Consider the following 17,098-nt stretch of genomic DNA (forward strand, 5'->3'; position numbering starts at 1 on the left):
ACCATTTAATACAAAAATGAGCTTCTTGACAATCTGGAACCTAGGTGCTGTTTGTTGATGGGCCACAAGGTGGCGCTGTTGTCCATTAAACTTCCTTCACCTCTCTTTCCTCCAGGTGAGCTTGTATCTGCGGGGAAAGTGAAACACAGGAGCCCCGCGACACAGCCAATTAATTTTCACACCTGCGGTCAGGAGGAGTGTTTGTCTCACAGTGCATGCTAACGATGTTGAGAAATCTTATTGACTCTGTAGCCTGGGAACTAAATTCACAAGAGGCTACATCCCACGTATCTTTCCTTGATGTGTTGAATCAGTGCCTATGTGTAGCTAGTTTGGTCCACTCCAGTTGCTCTGTTTGGTAAAGTAAGCACAAGCATAGCTGCCAACTCTCACGCTTTCGGCGTGAGACACACGCATTTGCCTGTTTTCACACGCACATGCAAATGCGTGTGTCTCACGCCGAAAGCGTGAGAGTTGGCAGCTATGCACTAGGTGGCTTCATCTCGTTCAGATGCTGGTGGCGAAGCAGGAAAGAGAAGAGTGTTGAAACTGGGAGAGTCGACCCAATGATCGCCCCAGCTAGGCCTACGTTAATTCTCGCCAACAACGAGCAAGCTAGCTATCGTGCAATCGATGTTACACGGTGATGACTGACATTGAAAATTAGCGTCCACAGTATCAAGATAATTAATTTCAACGTTATATCCAGTACTCTTTCATTGTTTTTTTTGTTTTGTTTTTTACTAAAACATGATTTTTAAAATATCTGCTTAAATGTATCCAGAAATGTTCAGCCAGCCTTGTAAGGTCCCACATTTTCAATTTGTGCAGAATCTGCAGATGCAACGATTTGAGAAGTTAACTGCCTGTGATAACATGTATTTGGAAACCTGTATAACGGGTTGCCTGGATGAAACAAGGCAACGGCAACATCTTGAAATATCGATATAGCACAACACCAATCACAGCCAAATCCTGATTTCGCTGCTGGCTAACTAGCCTCACAGTTAGCTGACTGATAAAAACACAAAACACGTGTTATCAGCGGGGTCTGTCCCCTCCCACGTCAACCCTCTTGCCTTGAACAAGTTTCCTGAATCGGGCCTGCTTGCCAAATTATCCTCGCCTCTGGGCGGTCTAAATCCCAGCCCCGGTTTGGTTTGCTTTTCCCACAGAGAAAGGAAAAGGGGAAGCAAATGACGGAGTCAGAAACTCCGGGAAGTCCGGAGCAAGATGGTACTGATCACCGAGCCGCCGCCGAGCATTTTGACTCCACAAACTACGCCAGAAGAACTCAAGTCTATAAAATTCAGCAAGAAAGACGTAAAGACGACACAGTCGAAGTAAGTTTGGACGATAAACTGGCTAATATTCGTACTCGTAAACCAGCGTTAGCTGACCACGACGCAGGCCCGCCCAGTTACTTTTTTATGTGGCTAGCTTGAAATTAATTATTAAAATTGTTTTTGTTTTTTTACTTTTGACTTCTTATTGTAATGATATATTAATGGATACTCTGTGTTTCTGCTTCGCGGATTTTTGTTTTTCCGGATCGCGCATCAGATGTGTGTTTAATGAACCTTACCAGCTAATTTTATAAATAATAATAAAAGTACCTTTTCGCTACATATGTGTGCTAGTGAAATAGGAGCCTACCTGGCGTACTTCGATTTGTCCGATCAAGTAGTTTGTAGCTATGTTTGGCTTGTCATATTTTGCATGCATAAGTTAAATACATTTCATAATTTCTCTGAGATTATTTAATTAGGCTACTTGTTTTGAACAATATATTAATTTGGCTTTAGGTGTGTGATGTGAGTTTAACAGTTATGTTATGTAGCCTACCTTAGCCACTTTAAAGTCCGTGACTACTTGGGAGTTATATTGTTTGCCATGGTTACACTACATTACACCAACAGAAGAAACAGAATATTGTTGTTACTGGTTTACTAATGTAGTTAACTTGCAAATAAATTTGCTTCAGACTCTCCAAGTCCAATGAGCTTTCTAATGTTACCTTGTCTTACACGTAGAGCATAGTTTTTGGTATGATAGCCGAGTTGTTGTTTGCATAACATACATTAACATCCGTGATTGTGGGCTCTGAAAAGTAATTCGGGCAGAAAAAAAACAAATTTAACTGCAGGATGTGGACAGACTTCTCTTTAACCGCATTCTGCGTCCCACTGGGCGTAAACTTGTGCTAGTGTTAAGACACTGGCGTTTCAACTAGGTTCAACAAATTATTACCTAGAGTACGTTAGGTTTGCCGTAGCCATGTGCTGCTTTATCCAGTTAATTGCCATTGTCACTTCTCTGACGAGTGTTTCTTTTAATCAGGGATTGCAACCCTAGTCCTGGATAGCTACAGGGTGTTTGGTCTTCAGTGTTACTCGGCACTTCATTGACATAAAATGGTTGCTAATGCAAAAAAGTAGAAGAAATCAGACGACTGTGTTCCTAGGACCTCGGTTATAGACGGCTAGCTCATGGTTTCATTTTTTTTTTTACATTTTTTTTTTTTACGGACATATCCAGTTCTGAGACGGAGAATGGTGGGAAACCGGGTACCGAACCGCTGCTGGTGGCGGACATCGAATCGGATGGTGCGGAGGGCAGGAAAAAACCGCCACTCAGGAGGTGAGACACTGCAGGAGAGCATAGTGCCGTGAGAAAGTATTTGTCCCCTTCCTGATTTCCTCTATTACTGCATATTTGTCACACTGACTGGTTTCAGACAGTCTTTAGATAAACGGAAGTATACATAAATCCCTTTTTTTTTTTTATGTTGTGTAAATAAAAATCGTTATCAAACACCCATATCACACCTGTGGAAAAAGTCCCCGACACCTTAGACCATGGGATTGGACGGAATCCGTTCCAAATCCAAGCACAACCTTTGCATCTGTACCCGAGACGTTTTTGAAACATGCAGAGATTCTAAAAGCCCAGAGCCGTCGGCCCTGTGTATTCCTGAACGCAGCCGTGCCGTGTCGATCTACAGTTCAGTATGTGTAGGCCTGTTCAAACAAGGCTGCAATGTTTTGTGTTGAACGGTTTCTCTTAACTATGCCATGGGATGCTGGCCTCAACACCTGGTCTCATGACATGGCTTAACAAGGACTCTTTTGACTGCTGGTCTTGGCCCTTGGGAAATTAACTTATAGCACATAGGCTCCAGTGTGTAGCTATTGTGGCTGTGGTGCATACAATAATTCACTTTAGTTTTATTCGTATAGCACTATCACAGAGGACTTTACAGAGTAGCAGAAGGGAGAACAGGATACCAGCCCTGAGCACCCAGATAGCACACAAGGTAAACAACTCCCTTGTGGGGGAGAAAAACCCTGAAACAGTCGCGAGAAAAAACTGCGCACACACACACACACGAAATACAATTTTAATAGTTAAAATTGGTTAAAATAGCAAGTGTGCTCACGATCTCACACGTGCTATTTCTCCCAAGCGTATCGCTGGCATTGTTTGTTGAACGCGGTCGCTGGATTTTATCTACGCTGTGAGTAATGTTGATCCCCTGCCTCCGAACGGCTGCACCTGTTGGGGTCTAAAATAAGACGTGGCTATTTCAAGGCCTGTTTTCACGGCCGTGACTGATGTGGGAGCGGGGGCCGTGTTTACGCTGCACGCAGGCTGTTTGGGCTCATGGGCTTGGCCGTGTTCAGGTGTGGTCAGGTGAGGTGCACCTGGCCTGATCCTCCACAGCGATCAAATTTAGGGCTTTTAAAGGTACAGCGGGTCATTTCGGACTCCTCACGGTCAAGAGAGGAAATGCAGCAAGAAACGCCCTCAAACCACAACACTGTTTATCCCTCCCCCTTCTCTGTGAACGCACTGACGTTAAAACGCCATTGGCCGTGGCAATTGGGACCACAGAGTGTCTCTCCGTCAACTGTATATTTTGTTGTGATAATGGTGGCGCTGATATTTTTCCATCGTGCTAACTTGCCTTTGTCCCTGTCTTTTAAAGCGTGTTTTTTTTCTGTGTTTCATTTCTGTGAACTTCTGTTTGCCGTGCGTCAGTCAAAGCTTCCCCAGGGTTGTGCAAAATTCAATTTCATTTCATTTCATGAGGACAAGTGCAAGCGTGTTTTTGTGGAATGATTGCTATTCAAGTGGATATTAAGTTTATGTATTTGAAAAGGAATTCATAATTTTTTTTTGTAAATGTCACTTTGAAGTTCAGGTGAAATTACCTTAGTTTGTTTTGCGTGTTAACCCTTTGAGTCACAAGCCCAATATGAAATGGCTCCACCCAAATCCCAAGGGCTTTTGGCTTTGGTTGAGAAAATTGAGAATTTAGTAGTGGTTTTAATAGGGGCTCAAGACAATAGTATAGCAGCCATTTTGATTGGTTGAAAAGGCGTAAGGTTGAGAGTGCCATGTGGGATATTAAGGTAGTTACGCTTGAGACTGAAAGGGTTAAATTTGGGGGCCGTGTCCAGGTGTTGACGCGCCCGCGAGGGCGTTTGCTTCTGAACTTGTTCCTAAAAACCTGTTCTGAAAAGAACTCTCGATACTTTGAATATTGTTCCAGTTATGGAAACGTTGCCGTGTGTTTACTCTTCTTTTCTAGGTCAAAAGAAGTGGACCAGGCCTCCGTGCTGCAGGCTGGGAGCGATAATGAAGGCCGGGCTGAGAGGAAGAAGGTTTGTGCTGCAGGGGGAACTACTCCCTCCATCTGCATTTTTACTTAAATCACTTTGGGGGGGGGTTGATGACGAACCCAGCCAGGCTAGTGGCTACACAGAATTTCAGATTAGCACCCATTTTAGACCTTGTGGTGATTGGTGACTCTTCCTAAATGTTGCCTTTTGGAAATCACCTGAAAGACCTATGTAGAGAAATTGGTATGGGTGTGTGGGTTGCACTTAATTTAAGATGTCAGATGAGATGCATTTTATTGTACCCTGTGGGGCAAAACAGGAGCGCACCTAACCCGGCATGCCTGTGTTTGGGTGTGGGAGGAAACCAGAGTACCCCGGAATAAACCTATGGGAACAACAATTTTAAGACTATTTTAACAGTGTTTAAAAATTCCTCAATTGGTGTTCTTAAACTCACGTAACTGCCTGAGTGGCTAGTGCATAAGTTATGCAGGCATAGTTTTGGACAGCTAAAGAAAGGACCTTGTGTAGAAGAAATGTAATCAGTTTACCAGAGACTGAGGAACTTGGGCAAACCCACTACCCCTCTAATGAATGAGTTGCGGCCTGTAGTGTAGTGGTTAAGGTACATGACCCTGTAGTGTAGTGGTTAAGGTACATGACCCTGTAGTGTAGTGGTTAAGGTACATGACCCTGTAGTGTAGTGGTTAAGGTACATGACTGTAGTGTAGTGGTTAAGGTACATGACCCTGTAGTGTAGTGGTTAAGGTACATGACCCTGTAGTGTAGTGGTTAAGGTACATGACTGTAGCATAGTGGTTAAGGTACATGACCCTGTAGTGTAGTGGTTAAGGTACATGACCCTGTAGCGTAGTGGTTAAGGTACATGACCCTGTAGCGTAGTGGTTAAGGTACATGACCCTGTAGCGTAGTGGTTAAGGTACATGACCCTGTAGCGTAGTGGTTAAGGTACATGACCCTGTAGTGTAGTGGTTAAGGTACATGACCCTGTAGTGTAGTGGTTAAGGTACATGACTGTAGTGTAGTGGTTAAGGTACATGACCCTGTAGTGTAGCGGTTAAGGTACATGACCCTGTAGTGTAGTGGTTAAGGTACATGACCCTGTAGTGTAGTGGTTAAGGTACATGACCCTGTAGTGTAGTGGTTAAGGTACATGACCATGTAGTGTAGTGGTTAAGCTACATGACTGTAGCGTAGTGGTTAAGGTACATGACCCTGTAGCGTAGTGGTTAAGGTACATGACCCTGTAGCGTAGTGGTTAAGGTACATGACCCTGTAGTGTAGTGGTTAAGGTACATGACCCTGTAGCGTAGTGGTTAAGGTACATGCCCCTGTAGCGTAGTGGTTAAGGTACATGACCCTGTAGCGTAGTGGTTAAGGCACATGACCCTGTAGCGTAGTGGTTAAGGTACATGACCCTGTAGTGTAGTGGTTAAGGTACATGACTGTAGTGTAGTGGTTAAGGTACATGACTGTAGTGTAGTGGTTAAGGTACATGACCCTGTAGCGTAGTGGTTAAGGTACATGACTGTAGTGTAGTGGTTAAGGTACATGACTGTAGTGTAGTGGTTAAGGTACATGACTGTAGTGTAGTGGTTAAGGTACATGACCCTGTAGCGTAGTGGTTAAGGTACATGACCCTGTAGCGTAGTGGTTAAGGTACATGACCCTGTAGTGTAGTGGTTAAGGTACATGACCCTGTAGTGTAGTGGTTAAGGTACATGACCCTGTAGTGTAGTGGTTAAGGTACATGACCCTGTAGCGTAGTGGTTAAGGTACATGACCCTGTAGTGTAGTGGTTAAGGTACATGACCCTGTAGTGTAGTGGTTAAGGTACATGACTGTAGCGTAGTGGTTAAGGTACATGACCCTGTAGTGTAGTGGTTAAGGTACATGACCCTGTAGTGTAGTGGTTAAGGTACGTGACCCTGTAGCATAGTGGTTAAGGTACATGACCCTGTAGCGTAGTGGTTAAGGTAAATGACCCTGTAGCGTAGTGGTTAAGGTACATGACCCTGTAGTGTAGTGGTTAAGGTACATGACCCTGTAGCGTAGTGGTTAAGGTACATGACCCTGTAGCGTAGTGGTTAAGGTACATGACCCTGTAGTGTAGTGGTTAAGGTACATGACCCTGTAGTGTAGTGGTTAAGGTACATGACCCTGTAGCGTAGTGGTTAAGGTACATGACCCTGTAGCGTAGTGGTTAAGGTACATGACCCTGTAGTGTAGTGGTTAAGGTACATGACCCTGTAGTGTAGTGGTTAAGGTACATGACCCTGTAGTGTAGTGGTTAAGGTACATGACCCTGTAGTGGTTAAGGTACATGACCCTGTAGTGTAGTGGTTAAGGTACATGACTGTAGCGTAGTGGTTAAGGTACATGACCCTGTAGTGTAGTGGTTAAGGTACATGACCCTGTAGCGTAGTGGTTAAGGTACATGACCCTGTAGCGTAGTGGTTAAGGTACATGACCCTGTAGCGTAGTGGTTAAGGTACATGACCCTGTAGTGTAGTGGTTAAGGTACATGACTGTAGGGTAGTGGTTAAGGTACATGACCCTGTAGCGTAGTGGTGAAGGTACATGACCCTGTAGCGTAATGCTTAAGGTACATGACCCTGTAGTGTAGTGGTTAAGGTACATGACCCTGTAGTGTAGTGGTTAAGGTACATGACTGGGACCCGCAAGGTTGGTGGTTTGATCCCGGTGTAGCCATAATAAGATCCACACAGCCGTTGGGCCCTTGAGCAAGGGCCTTAACCCTGCATTGCTCCAGGGGAGGATTGTCTCCTGCTTAGTCTAATCAACTGTACGTCACTCTGGATAAGAGCGTCTGCCAAATGCCAATAATGTAATGAGTTGAAGTGCCCCTTTTCCCCCCAATCCTTACCGGTGTCTCATCTCACAGCTGTCCAAGGCAAGCGACCACTACCACAAACTGTTCAAGGAGGTCAGCAAAGAGGAGCTGCTGAGGCAAAGTGAGTGAACGGGTTTCATGTTTTTAACAGTAACCACTGTCGCAGGTGACTGCTTTCCCAGAATGCCGAGCGTCTGGCTGACGGTTTCCGCTCTGCGTTGAGAATGCCTGCGCGGGGTCAGCGTCTGGCTGAACTGAGCTGACCTGATGCAGAGTGTCAGAATGTGGAGTACTAATAGCCACTGATACACGCATGAAGATGACACTGGAAAACTATTAAAAAGGGATGCAGCTGTACAAACCGCTTTGTCCATTTTTCATAACTTTTCATCAGAATGGTATTGTGTTTCGCATGCTGTGTACGGACACCAAATGAGTGCGTTTACTTCTAATCGCGTCTAATCGTCACGTCTAATCGGGAAAGTATGGCGAGTGCCAAGATGATGTGTTTTTCGGGCACAGCAGTGCATTGTGGGACAGATAGCCGCTGCCTTCAGTGACTGTGTTCTGAATACCTGGTGTGTCCTCAGGTTACACGTGCGCCTTGCAGAAGGACATGCTTTACCAGGGGAAGCTGTACGTCTCTGACAACTGGATCTGCTTCCATTCCAAAGTGTTCGGGAAGGGCATCAAGGTACGACAACACAAAAGAAATTCCGTCTCGCTTCATTGGAATTTCTGGCAGCGATTTCCAATGAAAGACCGCTGTTTCGTTCTGATGTAACTTGCTTGTTTCGTTTTGAATGTTAATCTCTCAAACAGATTGCTATCCCTGCGCAGTCCGTGACCGTGATTAAGAAAACCAAAACGGCCATTTTGGTGCCGAACGCGCTTGTCGTGGCCACAGCGGACGAACGGGTAAGAGGGGGGAGGGGGGAGGGGGGAGTCTGATCCGACCAGACCAATCAGCCCTTTCAGTCCCGAGCCCAATATGAAGGAATCCCAATGCGAAGGAAAATTGAGAAAGTAAATGCAAGTTAGTGGAGTTTAAATAGGGACTCAGATAGGACAGCAGTGATGTGTATTGGTTGAAAAGGCATGAGATGGAGGATGTTGTGGTACTCTACAGTAGTATTGAAGTCTCTTAGTGCTGGGGTAAAACGCAGAGCTGCACCCACACCCGCCCGTTCGGGGTGAGACCGGACGCCCCGGTTCGGCCGGACCCTCTGGCTGTCCTGCGGTTCTGATGGCGGTTCTGATCGCGGTCGTGTTTAACGTGTCTCCGCAGCATGTGTTCGTGTCCTTCCTCTCCCGCGACACCACCTACAAGTTCCTGAAATCGACCTGCCCTCACCTGGACGTACGTATTCTCTGATCCTCACCTGCCACGCCCTGCCGGCCTACTCTGATACCCCCAGGACGGCTGACTTGTGAAACTAACTGCAAATAAGTCAGTCTTAACTGTTTTAGTCTTATAATGAGACATGAAGGGCCAGTTTCATAGACAAGGATTAAGATTAGTCCTGGAATAAATTCAGCTTTGTATGGAAAATCTCCATTAAAATTAGAATTTAGTATTAAGGACTAGTCTGCGAAGCTGGCTTAAACCCGAACCCAAACTTCTTTTTTTGTTGAAAATGTGCTTGTTTTAAGTTACCGTTTACTTGACGAGTGGAATTTTCTTCGCCCATTGTCAAGTCTTAAAATGAACTGTCTCACCTAATTGGCAACATTTTAATCTTTATTTAGCTAAAAAAAAGACTCATTATTCGATTTTTGCAGTGGCAGTGAGCAGTCTCTTTCATTTAACCGTCTGTCACTCTCCTGCACTAGGCCATCGCTGTTGGCTAAACGTTGTTCTGGTTGCTGCTGATTGGCTGTTTGCTGTGAGCAGTGCCCTGGGAATCCCTGTTCCTTGGCTGTGATTGGTCCTCGGCTCGTTTCGTGCTGAATCCATATGGGCTGGTTTTTCTGGAGAAATCCGCCGGAGGGTTTCCAGCTGTGCGCTCGTGTTCGTTATTTATTTTAAGATCATGCTTCAGGGCAGCTGTCTGCCGCCCGGGAGAGATACCGGACCTGCCGGTTTTCCTTGTTACTTAATTAAGCCGAGCATTACACAGTTTGACATTACATCGCATCAAATTAATGGCATTTGGCAGACGTGCAGGTGACAATCCTCCCCTGGAGCAATGCAGGGTTAAGGACCTTGCTCAAGGGCCCAACGGCTGTGTGGCACCACTGACCTTGTGTGTGTCCCAGTTATGTACCTTAATCACTACGCTACAGGCCGCCCCGTATCTGTGATGTTTCTTTTCCATCTTTGCCCAGTTAACTCGCATTGCGTGGTTATTTGTGTTAGAATCGGGTGCTGAATTTAGGGTTGCGGGTCTTGTGGCTCTCCAGGACCTGGGGTGCAGACCCCCAGTTTAAGCTTTCACTTTTAAAAGATCAGGCTTTAGCTGTTATTTGTGATGTTTCTTTTCCATCTTTGCCCTGTGCAATTTCGGTTCCTTAAGATACCACCGAGTTTACCTTTTAATTTAATCCTGACAGCGCATTTTAACTGACTTTTAAACAATCACGTTTGTGTTTGTGGTCAGCAGTCAGATAAAGTTGTTTCACTCGGCCGTATGATAAAGAGGTTTTTGCTTAAGAGTTGATTCATCAGGAACAAGAAGAATATGTACATGGCTGGGACATAGAATGTGCCAGGTGTATAGAGATACAGAGACCCTGTATCAGAGAGCTGGCTGCTTTGCTTCAGGGAAAGCACTGTGCTGATGTGTTGTGAATTCTCTCCATGCTGCATGCAATTAAGAGAGCCTTATCTCAGTGGTGCTCAACATTTTGGATAATTTATATTTGTATTTTTATTTGTATATTTCTCACGCCCGAAGCTGAGCGTGAGTAAACCTGACTGTGGGTGTTCCAGGTGGAGAAGCCGGGGCACGGCTCCAAGCAGTCCTCCACAGACAGCAGCTTCCGATCGGAGCAGCCCTCCTCCCTTCAGCTGGTCAGCGCTGCCCCCCTAACCCTAATACCCCCTAACCCTAATACCCCCTACCCCCCTAACCCCTAACCCCGCCCCCTCAGTACCTTCAGCAGCTCAGTACTGAGTGAGTGAGTGAGTGAGTGAGTGAGTGAGTGAGTGAGTGAGTGAGTGAGTGAGTGAGTGAGTGAGTGAGTGAGTGAGTGAGTGAGTGAGTGAGTGAGTGAGTGAGTGAGTGAGTGAGTGAGTGAGTGAGTGAGTGAGTGAGTGAGTGAGTGAGTGAGTGAGTGAGTGAGTGAGTGAGAGAGAGTCAATAAGAGTGCTCTCCTCTCTCTGCAGGACTCGCTGGATTTCTCTGACCTGGACGGGGTCGTGAGGAAGAGGAGGGAGGAGCTGGACGGGGGGATAAGGAAGAGGAGGAAGGGCCACATGGACAGTAGCAGCTCCGGCTCCCAAACCCCCGATTACCAAAAACCGGCAGGTCTGTCTCGCCCCCGCCCCGCCCCGCACGCACCCTCACACACACACACACACACACACACACACACACACACACACACACACATACATACATACATACATACACATACACACACACACACACACACATTTCTCTCACTCGAGAGAGAGAGAGAGAGAGAGAGAGAGAGAGAGAGAGAGAGAGAGAGAGAGAGAGCGCTTTTACTCACCTGTAGACTCTGTAACACCAGACTGCTTTGTTTGCGCAATAATGGCTGAGCTGAAAGGAGTTCTACCGTGACAAAGCACACAGGCAGGATGGAAACTCCATACCACTGGACTACATTATCCTAGTTGAGTTGTTTTTGTTTCCACGCCGGGGGAACTTTCAGTTGTAGCTCATAACCATATTAATCCCCTATTCATATACCTCCTGACCTAGAAAAAGCACTGAAATTATAAGTAGAATAACAGACTTCTGAAAATGAGTCCATACACAAATTTGTTTCTGAAGTGTTGGGCAGATGCATTCGTGGTTGGGATAAGTCCCCTTCTACATTACAACGTGCTAGATACTATCTTGTTTTTAGGTAAACTAAACCTCAGGTACACGTTTACTGGTAGGAAAACATTTTGGGGCTGAAATGGCCAGTTCTCGTCATTGTTATGTTAGGTTTCCTTTAAAAGAATGTATGTTAGGTTAGCAATGAAGTCTTCTAGCTTTTCCAAATGATACTCTTGACGTGTGTAGTGTGTAGCTGTCCTTGTGAAAGTGTTTCAGGAGTGTGTAATATGGAGCAGCTCTGTTTCAGAGCGTGATCATAGCGTGTCTGGAGTGAGTGAATGTGGCGGAGCGTGTGCAGAGATGTGTCCGCACACGGAAAAAACCCGCCGGGCGAGCTAACGAGCTAACGGCCACCGCTCTTCCTGTGTGTGTGGCAGAGTTCCCAGAGTTCCCTGCCCTCCCTCAGACCTACTTCAAAGCGCAGAAGAAGAAGGAGGTGGCGGTACACGCGGATGTGCACCTCCAGAAGGCGGCAGACCCGAAACACGGACCCCATCGGAACGGTGCGGAGCCCAACACTGCAGTCATTTATCCCAAGTGATACAGTTGATTAGACTAAGCAGGGGACAAACCCCAGGAGCAATGTGGGGGTTAAGGGCCTTGCTCAAGGGCCCGTCAGCTGCTACACACTGGGGCTTGAACCATCAACCTTCCAGGCCCAGTAAAGCACCTACACCACTAGGCAACAGGCTGCCCCCAGCGAGAATATTCATCAATTTAGGCCAGTCTGCCCCTTCTCCTCTGACCTCTCTGATTAACAACCCATTTTTGCCTGCAGAACTGCTGCTCACTGGATGTCTTTTGTTTTTTGCATCATTCTCTGCAAACTAGAGACTGTTGTGCATGAAAATCCCAGGAGATCAGCAGTTTCAGGTGGTTTGAGATACTCAAACCACCCAGTCTGGCACCAACAATCATTCCATGGTCAACGTCACTTTGATCACATTTCGTCCCCATTCTGAGGCTTTATAAGAAAAATAATAAAAGTGGGGTGCCAGTGTGGGGTGTTTGATTGGACGGCTCAGGAATGGGGGTGTGGTCTGTGGGGTGTTTGATTGGACGGCTCAGGAATGGGGTGTGGTCTGTGGGGTGTTTAATTGGACGGCTCAGGAATGGGGGTGTGGTCTGTGGGGTGTTTGATTGGACGGCTCAGAAACGGGGTGTGGTCTGTGGGTCTTGATCTTTGGGTGCTGTCCTCCCTGCAGGACATGTGAAACCGGGGACGGAGCCACGCAGGAAGACACCTCTGCACCAGCCTGCAGCCCTGAACACTCTGCTCCTCCTCTACCTGCTCCTGTGAGTGTGTGTGCGTGCGAGTGTGTGTGCGTGCGAGTGTGTGTGCGTGCGTGAGTGCACATGCGTGAGTGTGTGTGTGCGCGTGCGTGCGTGCGTGTGAGTGTGTGTGCGTGTAAGATTGGGTGTGAGAGTGTCTGTGAGAGTGTGTGCATGCATGTGGCTGTAATGGTGTGTGTGTAACAGTGTTTGTGTTGTGTAGTTAGTTTCTGTGTGTCGTGTATTTGTATGTAATGGTATTTATTGTGTAGTTAGTGAGTTTGGTTCTGTTTGTAACTATTGGTATGTTTGTAGCGGTGTGTGTATGTGTGCTTAGTGTGCTATAACGGTGTGTGTGTGTTGTATAAGTAGTTGTGGGTAACGGTGTGTGTGTGTTTGTGCAGTGTGTAATGGTGTGTGTGTATAATGGTGTGTGTATGTTCGTGCAGAGTATGTAACTAATGGTGGGTGTGTGTGTGTGTGTGTGTAACAGTGTGTGTTTTTGTGCAGTGTGTAACTAACTGTGTGTGTGTGTGTGTGTGTGTGTGTTTGTTTGTTTGTTTGTAACGGGGTGTGTGTGTGTGTAACGGTGTATGTTTTTGCAGAGTGTGTAACGGTGTGTGTGTGTAGTGTGTGTAATGATGTGTGTGTTTGTAACGGTGTGTATGTGTGTTTGTAATGGTGTGTGTGTGTGTGTGTGTATAACGGTGTGTGTGTGTGTGTTTGTAATGGTGTGTGTGTGTATACCGGTGTGTGTGTGTGTGTGTGTGTGTAACGGTGTGTATGTTTGTGCAGAGTGTGTAACGGTGTGTGTGTATATAACAGTGTGTGGATGTGCAGTGTGTGTGTGTGTGTGTGTGTGTTTGTGCAGAGTGTAACAGTGTGTATGTTTGTGCAGAGTGAGTGAGTGAGTGAGTGAGTGAGTGAGTGAGTGAGTGAGTGAGTGAGTGAGTGAGTGAGTGAGTGAGTGAGTGAGTGTACAACAGTGTGTGTATGTTTGTGCAGAGTGTGTAACGGTGTGTGTGTGTGTGTGTGTGTGTGTGTATAACTGTGTGTGTGTGTATGTGTGTGTATAACTGTGTGTGTGTGTTTGTGCAGTGTGTATAACAGTGTGTGTGTGTGTGTGTGTGTGTGCAGTGTGTAATGGTGTGTGTGTGTGTGTATGTGTGTAACAGTGTGTGTGTGTTTGTGCAGAGTGTGTAACTGTGTGTGTGTGTGTGTGTGTGTGTGTGTTTGTGCAGAGTGTGTAACAGTGTGTGTTTGTGCAGTGTGTAACAGTGTATGTTTGTGCAGAGTGCATGTGTGTGTGTGTGTGTGTGTGTGTGTGTGTGTGTGTGTGTGTGTGTGTGTGTGTGTGCAGTGTGTAACAGTGTGTGAGTGTGTGTATAACAGTGTGTGTATGTTTGTGCAGAGTGTGTAACGGTGTGTGTGTGTGTATGTGTGTGTATAACTGTGTGTGTGTGTGTTTGTGCAGTGTGTGTAACAGTGTGTGTGTGTTTGTGCAGTGTGTGTAACAGTGTGTGTTTGTGCAGAGTGTGTAACAGTGTGTGTGTGTATGTGTGTGTTTGTGCAGAGTGTGTAACAGTGTATGTGTGTGTGTGTTTGTGCAGAGTGTGTAACTGTGTGTGTGTCTGTGCAGTGTGTGTAACAGTGTGTGTGTGTGTGTTTGTGCAGTGTGTGTAACGGTGTGTGTGTGTGTGTTTGTGCAGAGTGTGTAACAGTGTGTGTGTTTGTGCAGAGTGTGTATCCTGGTCCTGTCCTCCTGTTACATGGCCTTCAAGATCATGTCCCTGGAGGAGCGGCTTGCAATGCTGGGCTCCCTGGAGTACCCCCAAAAACAGTAAGAGTACCCCCAAAACCAGCTTCACATCCACGCCCACACAACAGGGGGACCCCCCCAAAAACTGAACCATTCAGTTCAGAACCGGTGTCAACCCCCCCCCCCCCCCCCCTCAAAAACCAGTAAGAGACTCTCAAAAACCATGGCCACAGCTCAGAACAGGGGACGTCCCATCCCCCCACTCTATATTTCCACACACTATGCACCTAAATTAGTGACTGACAGTAGTTCTGTGGGTTTGTGGTACATTTTGCTCTTGTCTTTGTTGTGCTTTTCAGTGTAAGTTTATAACTTTCCTCAGTGTCCAAGGGTATTGCAGGTTGTGTGACAGTTTGGCTTGATTTGTTTTTTGTTGTACTTAATAACAAGAACAAACTGTGTTGTAGAAAAGTTTCGCACGACAGAGACCAGCTGGACGCGGAGATTCAAGGAGAACTCTCCACGAACCTGCTGAAGCTAGATAAGGTATGTCGCCCGTCCTGATTGGATGCCTGACTCTGGGGTTTAATTTCTTAGTCATTCGCACGTATTGGCCAGTATCGTATAAGTCTTAGGAAGTCCAAGAGTGGCTCGGTTTGCCTTTTCCAATGTTGCTCAAAATTATTCTGTTTCGGGTGTGTTACAATCCTTCACTCCTTCTACATTTGCCTGACTCACCATCATCCAGTGAGCAGCAGTTCTGCAGACACCTTGTTAATGAGACGTCATGACCAGACTGGTCAAAGCTGACAGGAAGGTGACAGTAACATAAATAACCACACATTGCAACAGTGGTATGCAGAAGAGCATCTCTAAACACACAACGCATTATAACTCTTTGGATAGGCTACAGCAGTAGAAGTCTAATAAATCTAATACATACCGAATAAAGTGCTTGGTGAGTGTATGTTTAGGTTTAGTTCAGGTTTTCTCTTGGCGACTTTGACCTTTGACCTTTGACCCGTGCAGGTGCAGAGGAACCTGCGGAAGCTGTTGGAGGAGACCTGAGTTTCCGGAACAGTCCGGGGGGGGTCACGCCCACACCTTAGTCGCGAACGAGGGAGGGGGACGCCACACGATGCCATTTTGAATCCAAGCCTGGTGTGAATCGGGTAGCAAATAGGATGAAATCTTGCATGAACTGGCCCAGTGTGATGAAACCTCATGTAAATTGGACAACAAATGGAACGATGTCTGATGCCAATTTGTCGGATGTAAATTTGGCAGCCAATGGGACGATTGTCTGATGTAAAGGTCCGCATTTCATTTTGTGAGCACGTTTATGTACTGTTACTCCCAAAGTGCGTTCAAGACGGTGAATGTTAGCTAACGTTAGCCACAGTAAGTCTAATAAGTAAGTTAAACCTTTTCCTGTTTGTGGCTAACGTTGGCTAGCAGTTAGAAAATTTGGCGCGCGGTGAACAAAAATGGCTGCCGACAGTGATGACGCAGAGAACAAAATTTGACAATCATTTGGCCGTTACAATGCTCTTAAAAAAAATAATAATAATCCCAGGTAAGCAGTTAATCAGCTAGCTAGCATTGTTAGACGCATCCATTTATATTTAAAAGGTGTTGGTTGGGGATGTTTGTTTGTTTAAAAGTGTTCAGCAGTACCTGTTTGCTGCGTAATTCTCCATCTTGAACACACGTCTGCTGTCTTTGCACTGTTATAAAGCTAAATGTAGAATAAAGTGTTTTATTTTCCATAATCAATTTCAGTCGTTGCATTTTGTCTGAACAGGGGGATGAATCCGCTGCTGAACGATTTCTGTGAAACATTTGGAATCAACCTCACTTTTATTTATTCAACTCAAGACATTTCTTTGAATTTTGTTTCGTACGGTGGCGAGAAAAAGCGAAGCGGGATGTAACGTACTATATCGTTTGAGATGTAGAAGGGGTTGGACACGACGTGGGGGCCATGTTATGAAGCCTGGGGGTGGTTTAAGTGCATGTATCTGCAGTTCTGCCTACATCAGATCTTGCCTGATGTTCGCAGGCTGTCGAAATACTCATTTTTTCCCACAATTTTAAACTGTCACTGCAATAAATCATATAAATAGGACAGCTCTGCCTTCTGGCATCCTGGTTGTTCACGGTGTACGTAACCTTGACTCTATTAGTTCAGTTTGTAACGTAAACTCGCCGTGTGCCGAACACAAAGTTACTTCACCATGTTCTGAACAGTGCAAATTTCATGATGAATGACTGGTAAAGTATATTATAAAGAATTATGAAGTAAAATTCCTTCCGTTTTCATAAAAACTTGGCATGAGCCACATACGCGATTTCAGCATACAGTGACATTATAATGGTGATCCACTGTGGCATTGTGGTGAGGAAGCTGTTGCTCGCGATAGACTACCAATTTAGGCTTATACGGCGGTGATCGTCTTCCGAACACAGGGACGTTGTGCAGTTGATTGTCGTTCTCTATAATTATTGGTCCAATTCACATCAATCAAAATATTACTGTCTGGGGATAGTCATT

General features: G+C 45.8%; 1 protein-coding gene across 1 annotated transcript; it reads left to right on the forward strand.

Annotated features, from left to right (window-relative positions):
• The first annotated feature begins 502 nt into the window (after nucleotides 1-502).
• LOC133142133 (GRAM domain-containing protein 2B-like) lies at nucleotides 503-16,316 on the forward strand. Its single transcript, XM_061263142.1, has 15 exons — nucleotides 503-643; nucleotides 1,176-1,343; nucleotides 2,539-2,640; nucleotides 4,595-4,667; nucleotides 7,552-7,621; nucleotides 8,091-8,194; nucleotides 8,323-8,418; nucleotides 8,789-8,860; nucleotides 10,433-10,513; nucleotides 10,829-10,970; nucleotides 11,891-12,016; nucleotides 12,719-12,809; nucleotides 14,524-14,625; nucleotides 15,012-15,090; nucleotides 15,574-16,316. The coding sequence occupies exons 2-15, from the start codon at nucleotides 1,234-1,236 to the stop codon at nucleotides 15,610-15,612; spliced, it is 1,287 nt and encodes a 428-aa protein (XP_061119126.1). The 5' UTR covers nucleotides 503-643; nucleotides 1,176-1,233; the 3' UTR covers nucleotides 15,613-16,316.
• Nucleotides 16,317-17,098: the final 782 nt, after the last annotated feature.

This window comes from Conger conger, chromosome 12 (assembly GCF_963514075.1).
Source record: "Conger conger chromosome 12, fConCon1.1, whole genome shotgun sequence".
Classification (NCBI taxonomy): domain Eukaryota; kingdom Metazoa; phylum Chordata; class Actinopteri; order Anguilliformes; family Congridae; genus Conger; species Conger conger.

Bases quoted from the DNA above. Each gene is read 5' to 3' on its own strand.
- LOC133142133 (XM_061263142.1), top strand. From the start codon at position 1,234: ATGGTACTGATCACCGAGCCGCCGCCGAGCATTTTGACTCCACAAACT. The intron at 4,668-7,551 runs GTTTGTGCTGCA...CTCATCTCACAG, and splicing joins GCCGGGCTGAGAGGAAGAAG to CTGTCCAAGGCAAGCGACCA. The intron at 15,091-15,573 runs GTATGTCGCCCG...TGACCCGTGCAG, and splicing joins ACCTGCTGAAGCTAGATAAG to GTGCAGAGGAACCTGCGGAA.